Here is a 16,941-nt window from a genome sequence, read left to right on the forward strand (position 1 = left end):
AGCGCAGGACTCCTCTGCGTTGAAACTGCTGCCTCACCTCACTTGTTCAGTGAGGTGGTCCATCATTCAAAATGTGCTTTGTTTTCTGTGCATGTGGGGACTCCATAGAGGCTTGTGAGAAGTGTGGACACAGTGTGCTCGTAAAATAGAGGAACCCTGTGGTTCAGCAGGTGTTGGGATCCACCAATATACATTCCTGTAGCCTGCTGGTTGGGCTCTTTTGTTGGGCTTTTTTGTTTGGTTTCTTTGTTTGTTTTTTTTGTGGTGGTGGTGGTTGTTTTTTGGAAGTTGCTGCTTACAGAATGAATTCATTCAACATATCTTTCAGTATAAACATCCCCACATTTTCTTTGCCTTGTAATAAATTTTAAGTGAAAGTGAAAATTTTAGACTTTGATGTTGCAAACAAACCTGTAACAATGTTTTTTATTATGATCTGTGTGCTTCTTAAGAAACTGTATAGTGTCTTCTAATTTCCAGGTTGCCCCAGAGCCTATTAGAGGATATACAAACCACAAGCTGTAAAACGCTTGTTTTCCTGTGTTTTGTACTTTTTCCCACCCATGTTTTCAGACTAGTAGGAAAGCATGGACTTTTTTGAGGTGGTGCACCACATGGGGGACTGAGACCTCGGCACCATAGTCCTTTTCCATCTTGAGTGTCTTGAGGACCTGCTGGGTGATACAGCACAGCTGATTTGGCTCTGCTCCTGGACTACTTTGCTATTCCAGGAAGAAGTTTTACAGGAATGCTGATCTTACATAAAGCACATAGCTAATTATGAAGGAATCATTTTAGATTGGAATCTCACAGGAACATACTGTAACTATCATTTAGATCTAAATGAATCCAAGCACTCTTTTCTCAAATTGTAATGTTCTGTTTATGAATGCATTTCGTCCACTTGGCATTTAGCCCCAGTAATGCAGCGATATTGTGTAAAATGTGAAACAAATGACACTCTTCTTTAAGAGAATGTCTGGCTCCCAAAACATAGTAACTTTTAATTGAAAAGGGAAGGGATGATGAGAAAGCAGTGCTGTCTAGGTGCTAAAGCAATGTAACTCATGAGTTTGGAGACATGGAGGTTTTTTTCTGAACAGTCCTTTGTCATCTTTGGTGATCCTTAGCTGTATTTTAACCTCTTTATGTATTTTAGAGTTTCCCAAGACCATAACTTGTAACTTTTCAAATGCTTGCAGATCATTGAGTAAAAGAGTACGTTTGCAGAAGATACTGACAAAGCATCTTAAAAGTGTGTCTGTTTAATTTTAGGACAAGGAAACCTGCATGGGTGTCAACAATCAAAGTTACATATGTGAAACGGGCCACTGTTGTGGACAATCCCAGTGTTGCAACTACTACTATGAACTCTGGTGTAAGTCCTTCCATTTTGTATGGCTTCCCTTCCTAATCTGCATGGCGCTCATACCGTACTACAGATCTGACTTGTGTCCCATGGGGTTTTGTATTCAGCCTGTATTATGCATTGCCATTGCGTTTCACTGCAACACAAACCGCAGTTGGCCTGATTTGGCAAGGGGAGTAGGGTTCTTACAGTGGGCATACTCCTCAAAGTGCAGGCAAATAGGTCGTCTTGCCACGTTCATGACTGGAGATTTGTTGTTTGGGCTTCTTATTGATTTGGGCAGTACTGAGAGTACTCAACATTGTATGCGAATGAGGAAACCATGCTTGAGGGAGAAATGCACGCTGGAGTTTGACACACTCAAACAGATAATTATTTCAGTATCTTTAATCTTATTGTTTTAGTTCTTTGCAAGAGCGACAGTTTAAATCTGTTTTATCTGTTCTAAGCTGTCCTTTCAAGGAGGTGGGGCAGGACATTTATTCTCTCCAGGACAAATTGTGTTTGGAGCACAGCTCCTTGGGTGGAAATGGTCTTGGGCGAATCTTGTGGGCTGACAGTGGCTGAATGCTCTGGGCTATGAGGAACATACATTGCCCATTGCAACCGCTCTTACCACCTCTTTCCCACAATCTGGGATTTAAAACTACCCATGTTTCTAGTGAGTGGTTGAGTGACTGGACCTTCTAAGTCCCTTTATGCAGCAGCAGGCAGGTCAAAGCAGGTCAGCAAAACTCTGATGAAGATATGTGGAAAAATGAGTAGTTAAAAGGATAAGAAAGTAAATGCTGAAATGTGAAGGCAAACTTTTAGACTTGTGTAGTGCTGATAGTGTTTTCCTTTAAGGAAGAGCACAAAAGGTTGAACATTGATGTTGACGTGCTGTTGTACTGCCGGGAGGTTGGGCTGAGAAGGCATCTGTGCTCCCAGAATTTGGAAATGTGGAATTCTTAATATTGTAACCCCATGTTAGAGACTGGAGATACTTTCTTACCACACCCAATGGTATCTTGTAGCTTTTATGCAACCATGCTATCTACTTAATCCCTCTGCTGTGCCCACAGTTTCACTTTCTCAGAGTAGTGTGTGTGTAAATGTATATTACACATACAAAAACTGTCACTTAACTTCGATTCAAGGACAGAAATAGCTGACACTTCATCTTTTAGTCTAGAAACACACCTTTACTTTTCAAACTAACCAGTGAAGCATGAAGACATGGTTGTAAACTAAACAGGACTTTGTGAGACTCCTTCAAGACAGGTTGTGCATCACACTGTAGTGGCTGACTGTGTCTTAACCAATGGCAGGATTTGAATGTATTGCAGAACTTTTACAGCAACTTTAATTTCAGAAGTCTCCAAACAGTTCAAAAAACAATTCGGGATGGGGCAGGGGGGCAGCTCCAGGGACTGTAGCAGGCTGAGAAACAGACATGAATACATGGCTGCCTTGGGCTGCCTGGTTCAGATTGTAGCAGTTGGCAGCACAGGCAGGACAGATGGCTGGAATTTGTTTGGACTATATGGGGATGCATGGACAAAGCAGAGTGGGGAAGGTCAGACCCAGTTTTGGGCTTGTGTGGGTGGGAATGCAGAGGAAGATGCATGTATGCAAGGGCTTACAGACGCTGGCAAGCAGGATCTAAATTGAGCAACAGCATGGTATACAGCTGCACACTGGAGCTTGTTGCACGGTCACCATGTTTCTCCCATGGACATCTTGAAAGAGAGGCTTAATTGAATTGCATACAAACAATACAGTCAGAACAATAGCCCCCTGCCATTTTAATGGAATGATTTTACTGTAACTGTCTTTGCGCTCTCAGTATGGCATGGACTTTTTATACTTGGCAGTGCCTGGCTGCATCATAAAAGTTCTTGGAAGATAAAACCAGATTTTGTTAGAAGGAAGCAGGATATTTCAGGCTTCTTTCTAGGGCAAGCACACAGGTCACACTGAGATCATGGAATAAACATACTAGTGGCACGTGTTGCTGGGTGGTTCCTTGGGAGGAATGGATGTCTGCGTTGAGGTTCACATTCCTTCTGCGTTGCAGAGAACATCATATACCACACTGAGATGAGGGGAATAATGCAAACATGAGACCTGTTCTTCTAGGCTTTCTGCAAATTCAGGCAAACGTCCAACATTGATTTAAAATTAGTTAATGTTTTCAAAGCTTGTTTTGCCATTGTGAGGGTTAGAAAAAAGTTTCTGGGATGAGGGGAGAGGAGGCATAGGGGGATCATGTCCTTTAACTGAAAACTCATATTCTAGAGCTTGTGACCATAGCTGCAGAACTTACCTACTGCTCCAGGAATTGAGTATCTTTGGTAGGTACGTGTGGTGAGGCACTCTTTAAGACTTTAAAGGTAAATAGCAGTGATAGTATATGTAAATAGTCTTAATATGAGCAGTGAATTGTTGGTGTGGAGAGCAACAGCTTTACATTCTTGAGCACAGATTAGCTTTTTAAAAGTTAATAATAACTTCTGGTTAATGAACAGTTAACTTAGCAGCAACTTTTAAGTATGGCTTCATGGTGGCTTGTGTTTTGATTTTTAACCAGTGTACGCATGTACTGAAGTAGCTTTTGAGAAGCTTCTGCTCTTGTTGACCTTCTCAGACCACCATGCTTTTGTGTGCCTGAAAGCAGACCTTCTTGCTAGTCCTGTTGAATTAAATCCTGGATTTATTTACCGCCACAGCTTTGCAGGGAGAAGCAGCAGAGGAGGGTGGCATTTGAAATGGAAAAGAAAACTAGTCTGTCTTTGCTGGACATGCCTTCTGAAATGTGATCCTGTCTTGTGGCCACTTGGAGTTTTTCCCATAAAGAGGATCTTTTTCCCTGGTTAAGAATTTAAGGGAAGTTTGTCTTTGAAATGGCTGATCTCAGCAATTCTAGACAGGAAGTAAGGTTGCAGTAATTACAAACCAGTCCTTGAGGGTGGTGGAATAGGATGTAAAATCAAGGTATTATTTCATTATGTTCTGGGTGGGGCAGAGGAATGGAGAACATGATATGCCAAGCAGGTGGACAGCCTGTGTTTAAAATTAGACAACAGCCCGGTTCAGATTCTCCACCATCTCTTATTAAAAAAAAAAAAAAAAAAAGTGCCATGTTGCCAAATAATAAAATTATATCCAGATTTATGTATGTGTGTGTATGTATATATAGGTCTAATAGCTGTATAAAGGTCTAATTAAATCTTCACTCAAGCTTAGTCGCTGGTAACATGGGGAGAAAAAAGTGCAGTATCTTTTCATTTTCTTGGAGTAGAATGATAAAAAGTAAAAGGGAAGAAGGGGCTTTACTGTTGTGTTTCCTTACATAGGGAAAGGTGTTTGGGTGGTGGTTGAGATGGTTCAGCATTTTAGCCTAACTATCTTCGGGCTCTCCAGAGAGTTCATGGTCCCCAGGAGGGAGATTGTAGTCTTGGGAGAATGGCAGCAGCTGCTGGATTTTTCTTACTAACAGTTGTGTTTTGCTGGAGTTTTCCATTGTTGGTCTTTGTCCCTCACAGGTGTCTTACTGTTTAAATGTTTGAAAATACCACTTTTCAAAATACAGGAGAGAAAGTAACTGAGGAACGCAGTTCCGGCATTTTGCAGATTAAGAACTGAGGCTCAGACATTCTGTATTTTCCCAAGTTTAAGTGTATAATGTGGACTGAAAACCACTTCCACATCTCCTGATGTCCATCCTTGTGTGTCTCCTTGCTTATTGAGGACCAGCATGAAATGAAATGATTCTAGAGGCTCTGAGCACAGCAAGAAAAACTGTAGAAAGTATTTTGCAAAATGTGGTTGGAAGAATAGTACACTGTGCTTCAGGAATCGTGCAGCATGGAAACAGGCAGTTGGTCACTGCATGCAGAAGAGCTCAGTTGCAGGATTTCAAAGTTAGAGGGCTTAGCTGGTCTTGGGCCATTTAGGTACTGTACAAAGCCCAGCACTGGCAGTGAATGAGTATTCAGATGTTGGATGTGCCTACTTTACTTTGGCAGCTTTAGCAGGGATACTGAGCCCCTCTGTTTCTGAAAGGAAAAAAAAAAAGCTTGATTGTTTGGGCCCTAGTGGAAGGGTTGTACAGGAAAAAAATGTTCTGTTTGCAGGCAGCACAGTTGATGTTTTTGCTGATTTTGAACATTTTGCTCATCTCTGCACGCTTCCTCTTGGACTCTCTAGACAGCTCTTTTCCCCAAAAAGCATGCTGCCAGAAAATTTTGGCAAGGATCTGGTTAGCTGCTAAAACTAAAGCAATTGCTGTACCACGTACATGTTCCAGGTCAGCTTTATAGCAGGAATTCATTTCCAAGACTTCGCTGCAGTCTCCAAAACCCTCACTCAAACAACACGTCAGTCCCATGTTTTCTTCTTTACCCTGTGTTGTGTTATCTTATACTTTAGTATAACAGTGTCCTTTTTTCAGAGTAGGATTTGCTCTGCTCCTTGCCTTTCACTCAGCCTCCTGCATGGTTGTACTTGCTTTCTCTTTCCTAGGTTTATCAAACTTCACTGTTGGCTGCTGTTACTCCTCAGCTGATGCTTCAGCAATAACCCTCCCATGACAATGCCTAGCTGACAGTATAGGGCAAATGAAACTGATGTCACAGCCATGCAGAAACTCCTGATAAATAGGGTCACCAAGGGAATTGTTTCCTGGTTTTCTTGTACTTTTTTTTTTTTTTTTTGTAGCCTAATCCAGACAGCAGAATCATCTTAAGCTTAATATGGTGTGGCTCGGTAGAATTCACAAGTCCAAAAGAGAAGGGAAGCTGTCTTGCGTAGCCTGACTGTGAAGATACTGACTTTTGCCCCATGTGGCCCGCTTCCACTTGCTCTTTTAAGCAGCAAGGAAGGGCAAAAGAGCATGCTGGTGTTCTTTCTCCCCCTGCCTTCTGCACCTCCAACCCAGCTCCTCACCAAATACGCAGATCAGTTGGTACAGACCCTTTCTGTGTCTTGTTCCCAGATGTTCTGGACGTGGTCTCAGCTGGGTCGTTCCCCTCTGATCTGTGTTAGACCACTGTTCAACATGTGTTTTACCAACATAGATGTCTTGGGAGGGGTAAGTCAGCTGGAATTGACTGGACTTAGAAACATGTCTTCTGGAGGACAGGAGCAATTGCTCTTCAAAGGCTCCCTCTCCAGGAGAGTGGCCTAAAACCAGTGTCTGCGGATTTACAGCCTCGAGTTGATTCTCATTGCAAGATAAGCAAAGATTTTTCTGGAACCTGTCTTTTTCTGTCTTATCTCATGGCAGTGGGTGTACCATGTATACTAGACACTGTTCTGAAAACTAGAAACCAGCTGCAGCTAACGGCTGTCTCCTTTTGCCTGAGTTACCAGTCTGGGAGCAAGTGAGCAGGAGTTGGATGTGTCTTCAGCTTTTTTCTTTTGTCATTGTACTCTACAAATATTCAGTAAGTTTTTCTTGCAGTGTGGTCAGGCTGGGACTGCAGTTCCACTGATTGAAACTGACATAAAACTGTCACTGAAAGTCACAGTCTTTCTCTTGCGGCTGTTGTGTTTGGCAGATGGGTTTCAACCTGCTCTGGTTTGCTCAAACCAGTTCAAACCACTTCAAACCACAGCTGTGCACAACTTTGTGCTGGCACAAGAAGAGGTGGAGGACGCAGCAGGAGGTATGGAAGAGGCAGGCAGGAGAGGACCATGTCATTCAGCAGCTTCTTTTTTTACCTTTTTTAAATGTTCATAGGCCTATGGCCTGGATCCTTCATCTGGCATTCTTGAGCAGTGGCACTGACTCGTACAGGCTCGTGTCTGAAGTGGCAGGAGACAGTGCAGTCTCTGTGCTAAGGACACTATTAAACCCAAGTGCGTCCAGGTTGTGGTACGAAGTAAATCTCTGTCCTGTTTTTGGTGATAGCGTTGGCCTTGTGAAAGACAATTTTTTTCCATTCATGGCTGACTGTGAGGCCACAGTTTGGGACACCACTTTTTAGTCAATGAAATTGTCTCACTTCTGTTCAGAACCAGCTCTCATGGAGCCAAAGCTATTACCCAGATGCCTGTCAGGCAGACACAAACCCACTTTGCAGTATGTTTTGGCTTCTTTTAGGGGACTTCCTGCCAACAGTGCAATGGCATTTGCTCAAATTTACCATGAACTCGAGGGCAGACTTCTCTGTTCCTACCCTTGGAATGCTCCAGAAAAGGTTTTTCAATTTTACACAGGATAAAAGGAGCTTTCCTCAACGGGAATGCTGACGGCAATGTCACAGGCAGCACACACATTACAGCATCTGACTGAACGTTGCTCCCCCCTTTTTCATGAGGAGGGAATGCTCTGGAACGTTTATTCTTAAGAATGATAAATAATAATTATTAAGAATAATTAAGAATAAAATAATTTAGGTTTGAGCAAAACTATGCTCAGTGTCCCAGAAAGGTTTTCTTTAAGCCTGGCATGTTCTTTCACAGCTGGTAGAAAACAGCTCTGGTGCATGTGATGGGGCTCACTTTCCCAAGGATGCTGTAAATGTAGAAGCCTCGTCTTTCTTTGGTCTTTCCTCTGTTTGTGGGAGACGGCTTTCACAGGAGCTAATTTTGTTCCTGGGTATTTCTGCAGCTCCTGTTCTGATTCTCAGAGCTCAGTGCTTGTGTAGAGCTTACAGCTCTGAGCCTCTCTGATGCTGGGTTAGAGGTTGGTGGTACTTTTTTTGTTTTCAAGAAAGATTTTTGATGCTCTGGCAGAGAAATCTCTTGGCAAAACTCAGCTCCTTGGCTGTGTCTGATTTACTCTTTGGTTGCATCATTATCCACCCATTGGCATCACCAGTGGATTTGATAGAAGACACAGCAGTGTTTCTCAGGACTCAGCCCTTTTTGGACTGGAGAGCATTTCAACTTTGAACTCTTCCATAAACCGAGAGCAAGCCTGCAATTACCTTCAAGTCTGATACACCCTTGGTGCATGTTTAGCTCCAAACTGGTGCATCGCTTCTGTCAGTGCTGTCCATCAGCGATTGTTTTTCCAAAGACCCTGTTTATGCTCTGCCTGTCATGTTGCCCTCAGGTTGCCACAAGCTTTTGTTTCCAGCGATCGCCGCCAGGTTGGCATAGGGAACACCCTCTCTCTCCAACCAAACATTTAACGGCAAACTTGGCTCAGGACGCCTGGTATCTCACAACCTTGTCTCCTTTTCCAGTGACTGCAGCAATAGCTCAGCACAATGCAGCTGAAAACCAGGTTGTGTCTGTTTGGGAAGGAGGCGCATGTTGAAGAGCATGGAGGAGGCTTTTGTGTATGGGGAAGGCTTTTGGGGACAGTGAAGGCAACTGGAAGTCCAGTTTTACTTGACTTTTTAGAGACCTTTTAATGCCAAACTTCTGTTGCCTTTGCACATCTCACCCATTTTCAGCATGAGGTAGGGCTGCTACCTGCTTTTTACCATGAATGAGGTGTTAGTGTGTACTGCTACGGTGCTTAGCCTCTGCGTTTCCTGCTTGTGTAGTGTTGTCTTTTGGTGGATTTGAAGTTCCCCTCCTTCCCCTCCTGCCAAATAATGCTGGGTGCATGGGCCAGTGGTGTGTTCAGCTTACCTCCCTGCTGCTGGTTTAAAGCCAAGCATCACCAGGTGTACAAATGCACGGCTCAGCCCTGGACATCTTCACTGTTCGCTCCATACTTTTAGACATAATATTTACAACTACGCTTGGCCTTGTATGCATGGCTTTATTCCAGATAAATGACCATACTATATATTTGCTAGGATTTTACAGTTTTTCTGTTCTGCAGCCAAAATGGCAGCTGTCCCCAAACTTCTGGCTGGGGCATGTTGTGGAGCCTTTTATGGAAGCCCTGGACTCCCAGCACCATGCTGGGTGTGCAACCAGAGCTGTCCCCAATCCTTCTCTCAGTGCTGGCACCTCTGCTCAAGTGACAACCAAGGGGCCCCTTGCGTGCCTCAGCACCTATGGGTGCCTCATCCTATTGCTTCCTATGTGCTGGGGGGGGCTTTCAGCCCTGTGGTGCTGATGTGCGCTTGCGTGACAAGGTGGGGACAAAATCATTAAGGAGGACACCAGAAGCCAGGCCAGCAAATGGCTGTGGTGGGCATATGCTGCTGATCTCCTGTGATCGACCAGACAAGTCCTTGGGCTCATGCTGAGTCAGGGGTTGAGTAATTCCTAGAAGCTCTAGGAAGTGTCAGCAGTTAATGAAACCAGGCAATAACATGGTATTAGTGTTTTGGGTTTTTTTCTGGAAATTCCCATGAAGAACAACAGTTCTCATCCACTTGTGGTTGTGAGCGTGCATAGACCCTTTGCACGAGAATGGAGGTGGTGTTCCTGGCACCATGGCCGGATTGCCGTCCAGTAAATTATGGTCTGTTTACTTAAAATGCCACCTGTGGTTTCAGTAGGATCCAACATTAATTTATTATCCTAAGCTGTTGTATGTTGTTACTGCCTGTTGTTTACAGAGTTGCCACACGTCTTCCCAGGAATGGCTGAGCTTACTTTGACCCCTACTCTGAGCTTGTGCATCGGTTTGTCTGCAAAGCACTTTGGGATTTCTTTGGAATGGGTAGAGAAGTTTTCTAAAGAAATACTTTTTTAATCTTCTGGATGCAGGCTTGGGTGGGAGCAGTTATTCCCTGCAGAAAAATTCGGCTGCTACAGCTGAGATTGCTTAATAGTGGCAGTTCTCCAGGACTTCTTAACTAATTAAGTGCTGCTTTCTGCCATTGCATCTAGAGTCTTTGGGAAAGGATATGATCAAATGTGTTAAAAAGCATCTGTTTTCATAACTGTAGCTAAAATCCTGGGATAGCTGGGTGTAATTTTCCATTGTTTTTGAACGCATGATCGTGGACTGCTCTTCAAAAATAAGGAGTACTTAGAAGATGAACTGCAGGCCTGCTTCAGTGCATAGTGGTGTGCTGTGCCAATGACCTGGTTTTGATGAGTGTGTTCTTGCTTCCTTAGTGAGTAAGTGCCAAGGGACCTTCTTTTAGGAAGAAATAAAGTGTATTGGTGGGAGTCTTCAAATTATGAGATGATGTGTATTGGGTTTTCGTGGCAAGGTTTTTGTAGCGATGGGGCTGCAGGGGTGGTTGCAAATGCCTGGGTTTGAAGGGAAGAGTGGACTAGACCAATCCTTCTAGTTTCTATAAAAAGGCTTTTTTAGAAGCAGGAGGGTGTTTGGAGGGCAACGGACGCTTTCTTAGCTTGGTTTGAAGGACGTTCAAAGGCATCTCGAGTGCTTAATCCTTTGCTTCTCTGGACTGAAGATCAGTCTACTCTCCACCCTTCAATGGCACAGCTGAGTGGGCTGGCTAGAAAAGCTACCTAGGAACCTTGATCTCTAGTCAAGCAAAAAAATTGGAGCTTGTAACACCTTCGTTTGATAGCAGGTTTTGATGAGTTTAGGTACAAGGGGAATCCAGTCCATTAGGGAAATCGGTTGTGCAAGGCAAGAGAGAGATTTCAGTTTGCTGTGCCAAAATACATGAAGAATTTGGGTTACGACACAGGGAGGTGAAAGTCCCTGCTCAAAATGCTTGGAGGCATGATGTGGCATATCCAGTTCACCTACAAACAGCCCGGTGTGGGGCTCCGAGATGGGTGATATGGGTCGATTGCACTTTGTCCTGAGCCAGAGCAGTACTCCTCTCATTCTTCAAATTCCTAAACTGGTCACCTTTCCCCACCCAGCTCTTAGCAGAGAAAACATTGCTAACTCTGCAGGGGATGCTGAAAACATCAAGGTATTGTAAAGGTGAGACCAGAGGTTTTTACTGGGGAGAAAAAAGCAGTTTGATCTCACGGGGCAAAATGGCCATGCTGAAAACGGGCTGTAGCACTAGGAGTCTTGATTTTGTCTGTTTGGGAATAATGCAGAGTGGCAGAGGTCTTACTGAAAGAAAACCGGTGTTGTGTTCTCATGAGGAGTGGTTGCCAGGCCTGCGTGTTTCTAAAGGGGGAGCTCTCCCTGGATTCTTAGCTGCAAAAACTGAGCTTAAAAAAACTTAAGAGCTTACAGACACCTCTGAGGCAGGTAGAGCTGTGCGCTGTAGTTTCAGGAGACAAAAGCATAATCTGGAGTGAATGTTGTAGCTCTTTGAAGTGTGTCTTGGAAGCATTTTTCAGTGCATGCAAGCATGAAGGGGGGTTTGCGGAAAGGGGGAGTTATTCCACATGTTAGAGGGAGTGGAGAAAATTCAGGAAGTGCTCTTTTAAAATTCCCTTTTAAGGAGCAGTGTACGTACAGTGTGACAGTGTACAGAAACCAGCCGTGGCCACAAACGGAGTAGAAGTTAGGTTTCTTGAGGATTCAGAGTGGGGGGCTAGTTTAATTTAATTTTGGGTAATTTAAGACATTGAATACAAAAATAAGTTTTAAAAATATTTTGAGACATTTATGTAAAAAGAGTATGTTTTTGTTAAACATAACAATGAAGGATTTGGGCTGGAAATTAAAGAGCAGTGCAAACAAAAGCAAAACATAGTGCTTGGGGTTTTTCTCTTCTTCTGTGGTCAATCTGCAGTGTCTTTTGTGTCTTGTTTGTTATTTTCAAACCAAAGTGGCTGTGGGAGACAAGTTCAATGCTATTCACAGCTCTGCTCATAATTTTGGCTGGAAGAAATGATAACCAAGGGGTGGGAGTGATGGCACAGGGGCGGGGGGGAGTTTAGCCCTGTCTCCATATTTCGTTCTCCTCCAGAGATGTGCCTGTTGAACGTACTCCACATTGTACCACAGTGCGTACAGAGTTAGCAGATTCTATCAAGGCTGCCAGCGTAGCAGTCCCCCACGCAGTCAGGTCCGAGTTGAAGCATCCTGGCACAACATGTATATCTGCCTTTAGAGCAGTGCGGGGTTCAGATCCAGGCTTTCTGATGATCTTCTCCATCACCCTCATGGGGTTTCCTGGGTTTGGCTGTGGCTTTTGCGCTGTGGCTAACGTTTGCCCTCCCCTGTTGCAGGGTTTTGGCTGGTGTGGACCATCATCATAATCCTCAGCTGTTGTTGTGTTTGCCATCACCGACGCACCAAGCATCGTCTCCAGGCCCAGCAACGGCAACACGAGATCAACCTGATCGCCTACCGGGAAGCCCATAACTATTCAGCCCTGCCATTTTATTTCCGTATGTATCTCACACAGTTTTTTCTGGAGGTTGTGGGGAACAGGGCAGCAGCGAGTTTCCTGTGTTGAGTGGAAGTGGGGAGCAGTGGGTGGGCTCAGCAAGAGGCCACGGGCAGCTTTACTCCCTGACCTTGGCTCGTAGAGAAGAGGTGGCATATTCCAGCTGCTGGATGCGTTTGAGCACCCTCGAGTCTGGAGTTGAACCTCACCGGCTACAGCACCTTCATACCTACCCTTGGTTTGGCTCTGTGAGTGCAGTGATTCCCTGGTTATTGTTCTGGGAAAGTTCTTTAAATAGCTCATTCAGGACTTGATGGACGCTTCTCCTTTCCAGCCTGTACTTGCCGCTGGTGGGACTGAGGTGTGGAAAGTGGCTTCATGAAATTTGGTCACGCAGGCTGGGTGGAAGCGGTGTGTCAGCAGGGACCATGCTGGCTCCCACCCTGTGCTGTGGTTCCCAGACCACACTGCTGGTGAGCAGCCCTAGGACTTTGCACAGAAGAGCTGTTACCCATGGCTCAGGGAAAGTACAATCACTTTGTGCTCTCCTTTGTGCCCTGCTACGCTGTGTGAGAACAGCAAGTCTTGGCTTTTTGACCGGAGGTACCACAGCTGAGTTTCCTGTAATGGACTGTCAAATTGCATGTATGAACTTGCTTTTTTTGTTAAACTCTTGCAGCCACCTCAGAAGTAATTCCCAGCAGCGTTTTCCTCCCTAATCCCAGGGATATGCAATTGCACATGAAAAACTGCAGTGCTGTCTTTAAGTGTTTCTAGTATTTATCTCTCTTCTGTCTGTATAGACTATTTCGTTGCCTTTTAAGAAATAAACAAGATCTTTCATAGATTTGAGGGGCTGTAAGTAAAATAAACCAAACTGTCTTGCCAGTACTGCCGTTTCACTCTGACCACACCAGAAAAACTGAGTCCAGCACTAAAACAACCAGAAGCCAGGATCCCAAGTTCCTGGTAACTGCTCATGTCTTTTTGTATTTGCGCAAAGCTTTGTGAGAGGAAATCTTTGCTCTTGAAAGTGGAAACTCAGCTGAGAAACCAGGGTTGGGGAGGACTGGTGAATTATCTCCCAGGTCGTTCCTGCAGCCAACGCAGGCCATCCGTTGGTGTGGTTTATGGGGCCGTACCAGGGTACGGGGTGGCGTGGGGAAGTTTGCCTGGTAGCCCTAAGCGTAGACTTGAGCCAGGAGATCAGGCCGCTGTTCCCAACTGTGTCTGTCTCCTCCTGTAATGGTACCCACCTGTGCTGTGATTGCTGCTTTCTCTTAAAACATGTCGTATCTCGTTTGGGCCAAGTTTTGGCACCCCTTGTAAATCCCATCAAGCTGTTCAGAGTGAAGGTGCTGGCACATGACAAATGACATACTGACCTGTAATAGTGGCTCATTTCCTGAGATAAGCTGCTCATTCAATAACTTCTCCTCCTTGTCTCTCACTTTTAGGGTTTTTGCCAAATTACTTACTACCTCCCTATGAGGAAGTGGTGAACCGACCACCAACACCCCCCCCACCATATAGTGCCTTACATCAGCAGTGCATCCCAGCAGGCAGCAGTAACACAATCCTGGACACACCAAGAAACCTGCAGCCAGCACAGAGCAGCTCAGCAGCACCCAGTGGCAATAACAGCAGTACTGACAACACCGGGTCCCCCGGCCTTGGGGACCCTGAGCCCTCCACCACCACACTGGGTGCACGAGCAGTTGCCAAAATGCAAAGCGTCGAGCCCGGTGGTACCAGCACGGGAGCTGAGCTATCGGCCAGTCCCAGTAAGGATACGGAGTGCAAGGAGGAACTGCTAAAAGGTTATAGCTCTGAGAGCTTAGAGCAGAGCAGTGCCATTCCCGACGTGAAGGACAAGACGCCGGGCAGGCAGCGCCGTTTCACTGGCGACTCGGGCATTGAAGTCTGTGTATGCAACCGGGGCCATCATGACGATGACCTCAAGGAGTTTGACGGGCTCATCGATGATGCTCTGGATGGGCCCCTGGACTTCTGCGACAGCTGCAGTGGCCACCCCCATGGGGACGAGGAGGAAGGGCTTTTTAATGCCACAGAAGAGCAGCACCGTGAACACAGCCACCACCACCTGCCCCGGCAGCCAGTGTGTGTACTTTTGAACACAATAAATGAGCAGGACTCTCCAAACTCTTGTACCAATAACTCCCCCAGCTAAGGTGGCAGAGTGAAAGGAAGAATTGGGGGAAAAAAACAAAGAAATAAAAGTGGAGTAAGAGGATTAAAACTTTAACAGGAGGAAAAGGAGATACAACCTTGTTTATTAGTTTATTTTTCTTTCTCCCCCTCCAATATAACTCGGGGACTAGTCCTCGAAGGCCTGGCTTGTGGGGGACGGGTCACTCTGGGTTTTGTTAATGGTGTCTGTCCTGCTCTGCAGGGCAGGGACTGATGTTTCTCAATGAGACCTTCTAACAAATGGAATTTTCCCAATGGTGATTTTGGTGATGGTTATTACGAGTTTGTTGGTTTTAGTTTTCTGAAACACTGCTTTATCTCGCAATCAGTAAAGCTCAGCAAATCTCACCCTTGGAGGATGCGAAATCACCGTAAGGCTTCAACCTCCAGCAGGTGTCTTCCCAGAAGCAAGCAGCTTCTGACAGTGCCGGCAGTCAGTAGCCCAAGAGTTCTGGTGTGATGTAGTGCTCTTGAGGCATTGGGGATTTCTTTTCATTTTAGTTTTGTGGGGGATTTTGGTTGTTTGGTTTGTTTTTGTTGGTTGTTGGTGTTGTGGTTGTGGTTTTTTTTGGGGTTTTTTTTTTGTTTGTTTGTTTTTTTTACAGATCAGCCCTGTAGTCTCTAGTGCTTCAGTGTTTAAGACGGCAGGTTGGAAATGCCCCACTTGAAGCTGGGGACTGAAGGACCAGTTTCTTCCAGAAGGAGTGGCAGTCTACTGTAACCAGTTTGAAAAGAAAGGGCTTGCAGAAATTTGCCTTTATATGTAATTTTTAAAGACAAGTGTATTCCTTCAATGCCTCCAAGAGCACAGTTAGAAGTAGAATCCAGGCAGCTGGGCTGCCTTCCAAGTACTGTGGTCTCTGAATGACCTTTTCCAGGTGTGCTGCAAAAGGGCTTGGCTTTATTTTTTTTTTTTTCCTTTTTTTGCACCCCAAGAGCAGCACATTTGAGTTAAGATGATAAAAAAAAGAACAGGGCTCTCTTTGGCCAGTGTGCCTTCAAGCTTCAGCGATGCATGTTGAACAAATGGAGACGAGAGCTCCGTCCATTGCGAAGGGATGACTTACCATGTAGATGTGGAAGACCTGTGCAGTATTTTTTTTTTTTTTTCTTGATTCAAGTTTGGTGCGATTCTAATGTTGACCACTTAAAAGAAATGAATGTCTGTTTTCTTTTTCTTTCTTTTTTTTTAATGGTGGCAACTGGCTACTGTATAATGTCTGTGAGCGTGTGTGTGTGTGTGACTGCAATCCATGCATGCGAGTCCTACTGGTAATATGAAAACCTGCTGTAAGACTGCAAGAAAATTTACTGTAGCTTTGCTTTAATTAATGGTAGAGATTTTGTTAGTAACAACCTGAAGGGGAAAAAAACACAACAAAAAAAAAAAAAGCCAAAAAAAGAGCTGAAACTAACATTCCCTAGAGTGCTCGTGTGGAAGAGAGCACAGTTCAGACTACGTATCTTGTTCTCTTGTTCTTGGGTTTTCTCCCCATCCCTTTTATAATTATGGTCATCCAGATCATTACTGCTATGGGGAAAAATAATTTGAAAACTGAACTCGGACACATTCAGATTTGATTGATTGAAAACCAAAATCAGTTTTAAATAAGGTGGAAACCAAAATATAATGCCTTTTCTGATAAATTGCCCATGTGTATGTGTATCATTTTGTGAGTTAAGAACAAATTTTTTCTTTAGTTTGTGGTTCTGTTTTATTGTTGGTTTTGTTTTTTTTTTAAACTGGAGGTATGTAACACTGTGCTGGATACAAATGACTGAGCAAGAAAAGTGATACGTACTTCAGTATTTTACCCACGTGTTTGAGGAGAGGACTTTTACCTTACAAGGTTTAGGAGAATCACTCCTTTGCCCATTGCAGCCTTTCTCGTCCGTCAGAACAGCTGATGAAATCGGCTCTTCAGTTTGTGTCTTAGGGTGCTCTTAAGAAGGAAGGACTCTGCATGCAGGAGGCCTCACTCCTGGGTGCCTGGAGCGTGAGTGGTAGCAGAGAGGCTGTGCATGCCCCAGAGCCCGGCTGGCTCGCTGTGCCCTGCGGCTGCCTGGGGACTGGGCGCTTCTAGCTGGGTTCATCGACCGCGTGGATCTTTCGACAAGACAGTTAAAGATCCCCAGTGCCACCGCTAGGAATTCTGTACGTATTGGCACCTGGCTGTGTTCCCCACACCACAGAGGAAGCTAAAAAAGCACATCAGTCTTTACAGAGTGGGATTTTAC

General features: G+C 44.7%; 1 protein-coding gene across 4 annotated transcripts in view; it reads left to right on the plus strand.

Moving 5' to 3' along the window:
• Positions 1 to 16,350, plus strand: part of WBP1L (WW domain binding protein 1 like) — a 65,581-nt gene extending 49,231 nt beyond the window's left edge. For 3 of the 4 annotated variants that reach the window (XM_055811605.1, XM_055811610.1, XM_013300448.3), the window contains 3 exons: positions 1,276 to 1,378; positions 12,332 to 12,493; positions 13,950 to 16,350. In XM_055811605.1, coding sequence (XP_055667580.1) covers positions 1,276 to 1,378; positions 12,332 to 12,493; positions 13,950 to 14,683 — 999 coding nt within the window. In that variant the 3' untranslated portion in view covers positions 14,684 to 16,350. Of the gene's footprint in view, positions 1 to 1,275; positions 1,379 to 11,006; positions 11,124 to 12,331; positions 12,494 to 13,949 lie in introns of those variants that run through there. The other variant, XM_027788891.2, reaches the window with a different exon arrangement.
• The last annotated feature ends 591 nt before the right edge of the window (positions 16,351 to 16,941 follow it).

Source organism: Falco peregrinus, chromosome 1, assembly GCF_023634155.1.
Source record: "Falco peregrinus isolate bFalPer1 chromosome 1, bFalPer1.pri, whole genome shotgun sequence".
Lineage (NCBI taxonomy): Eukaryota > Metazoa > Chordata > Aves > Falconiformes > Falconidae > Falco > Falco peregrinus.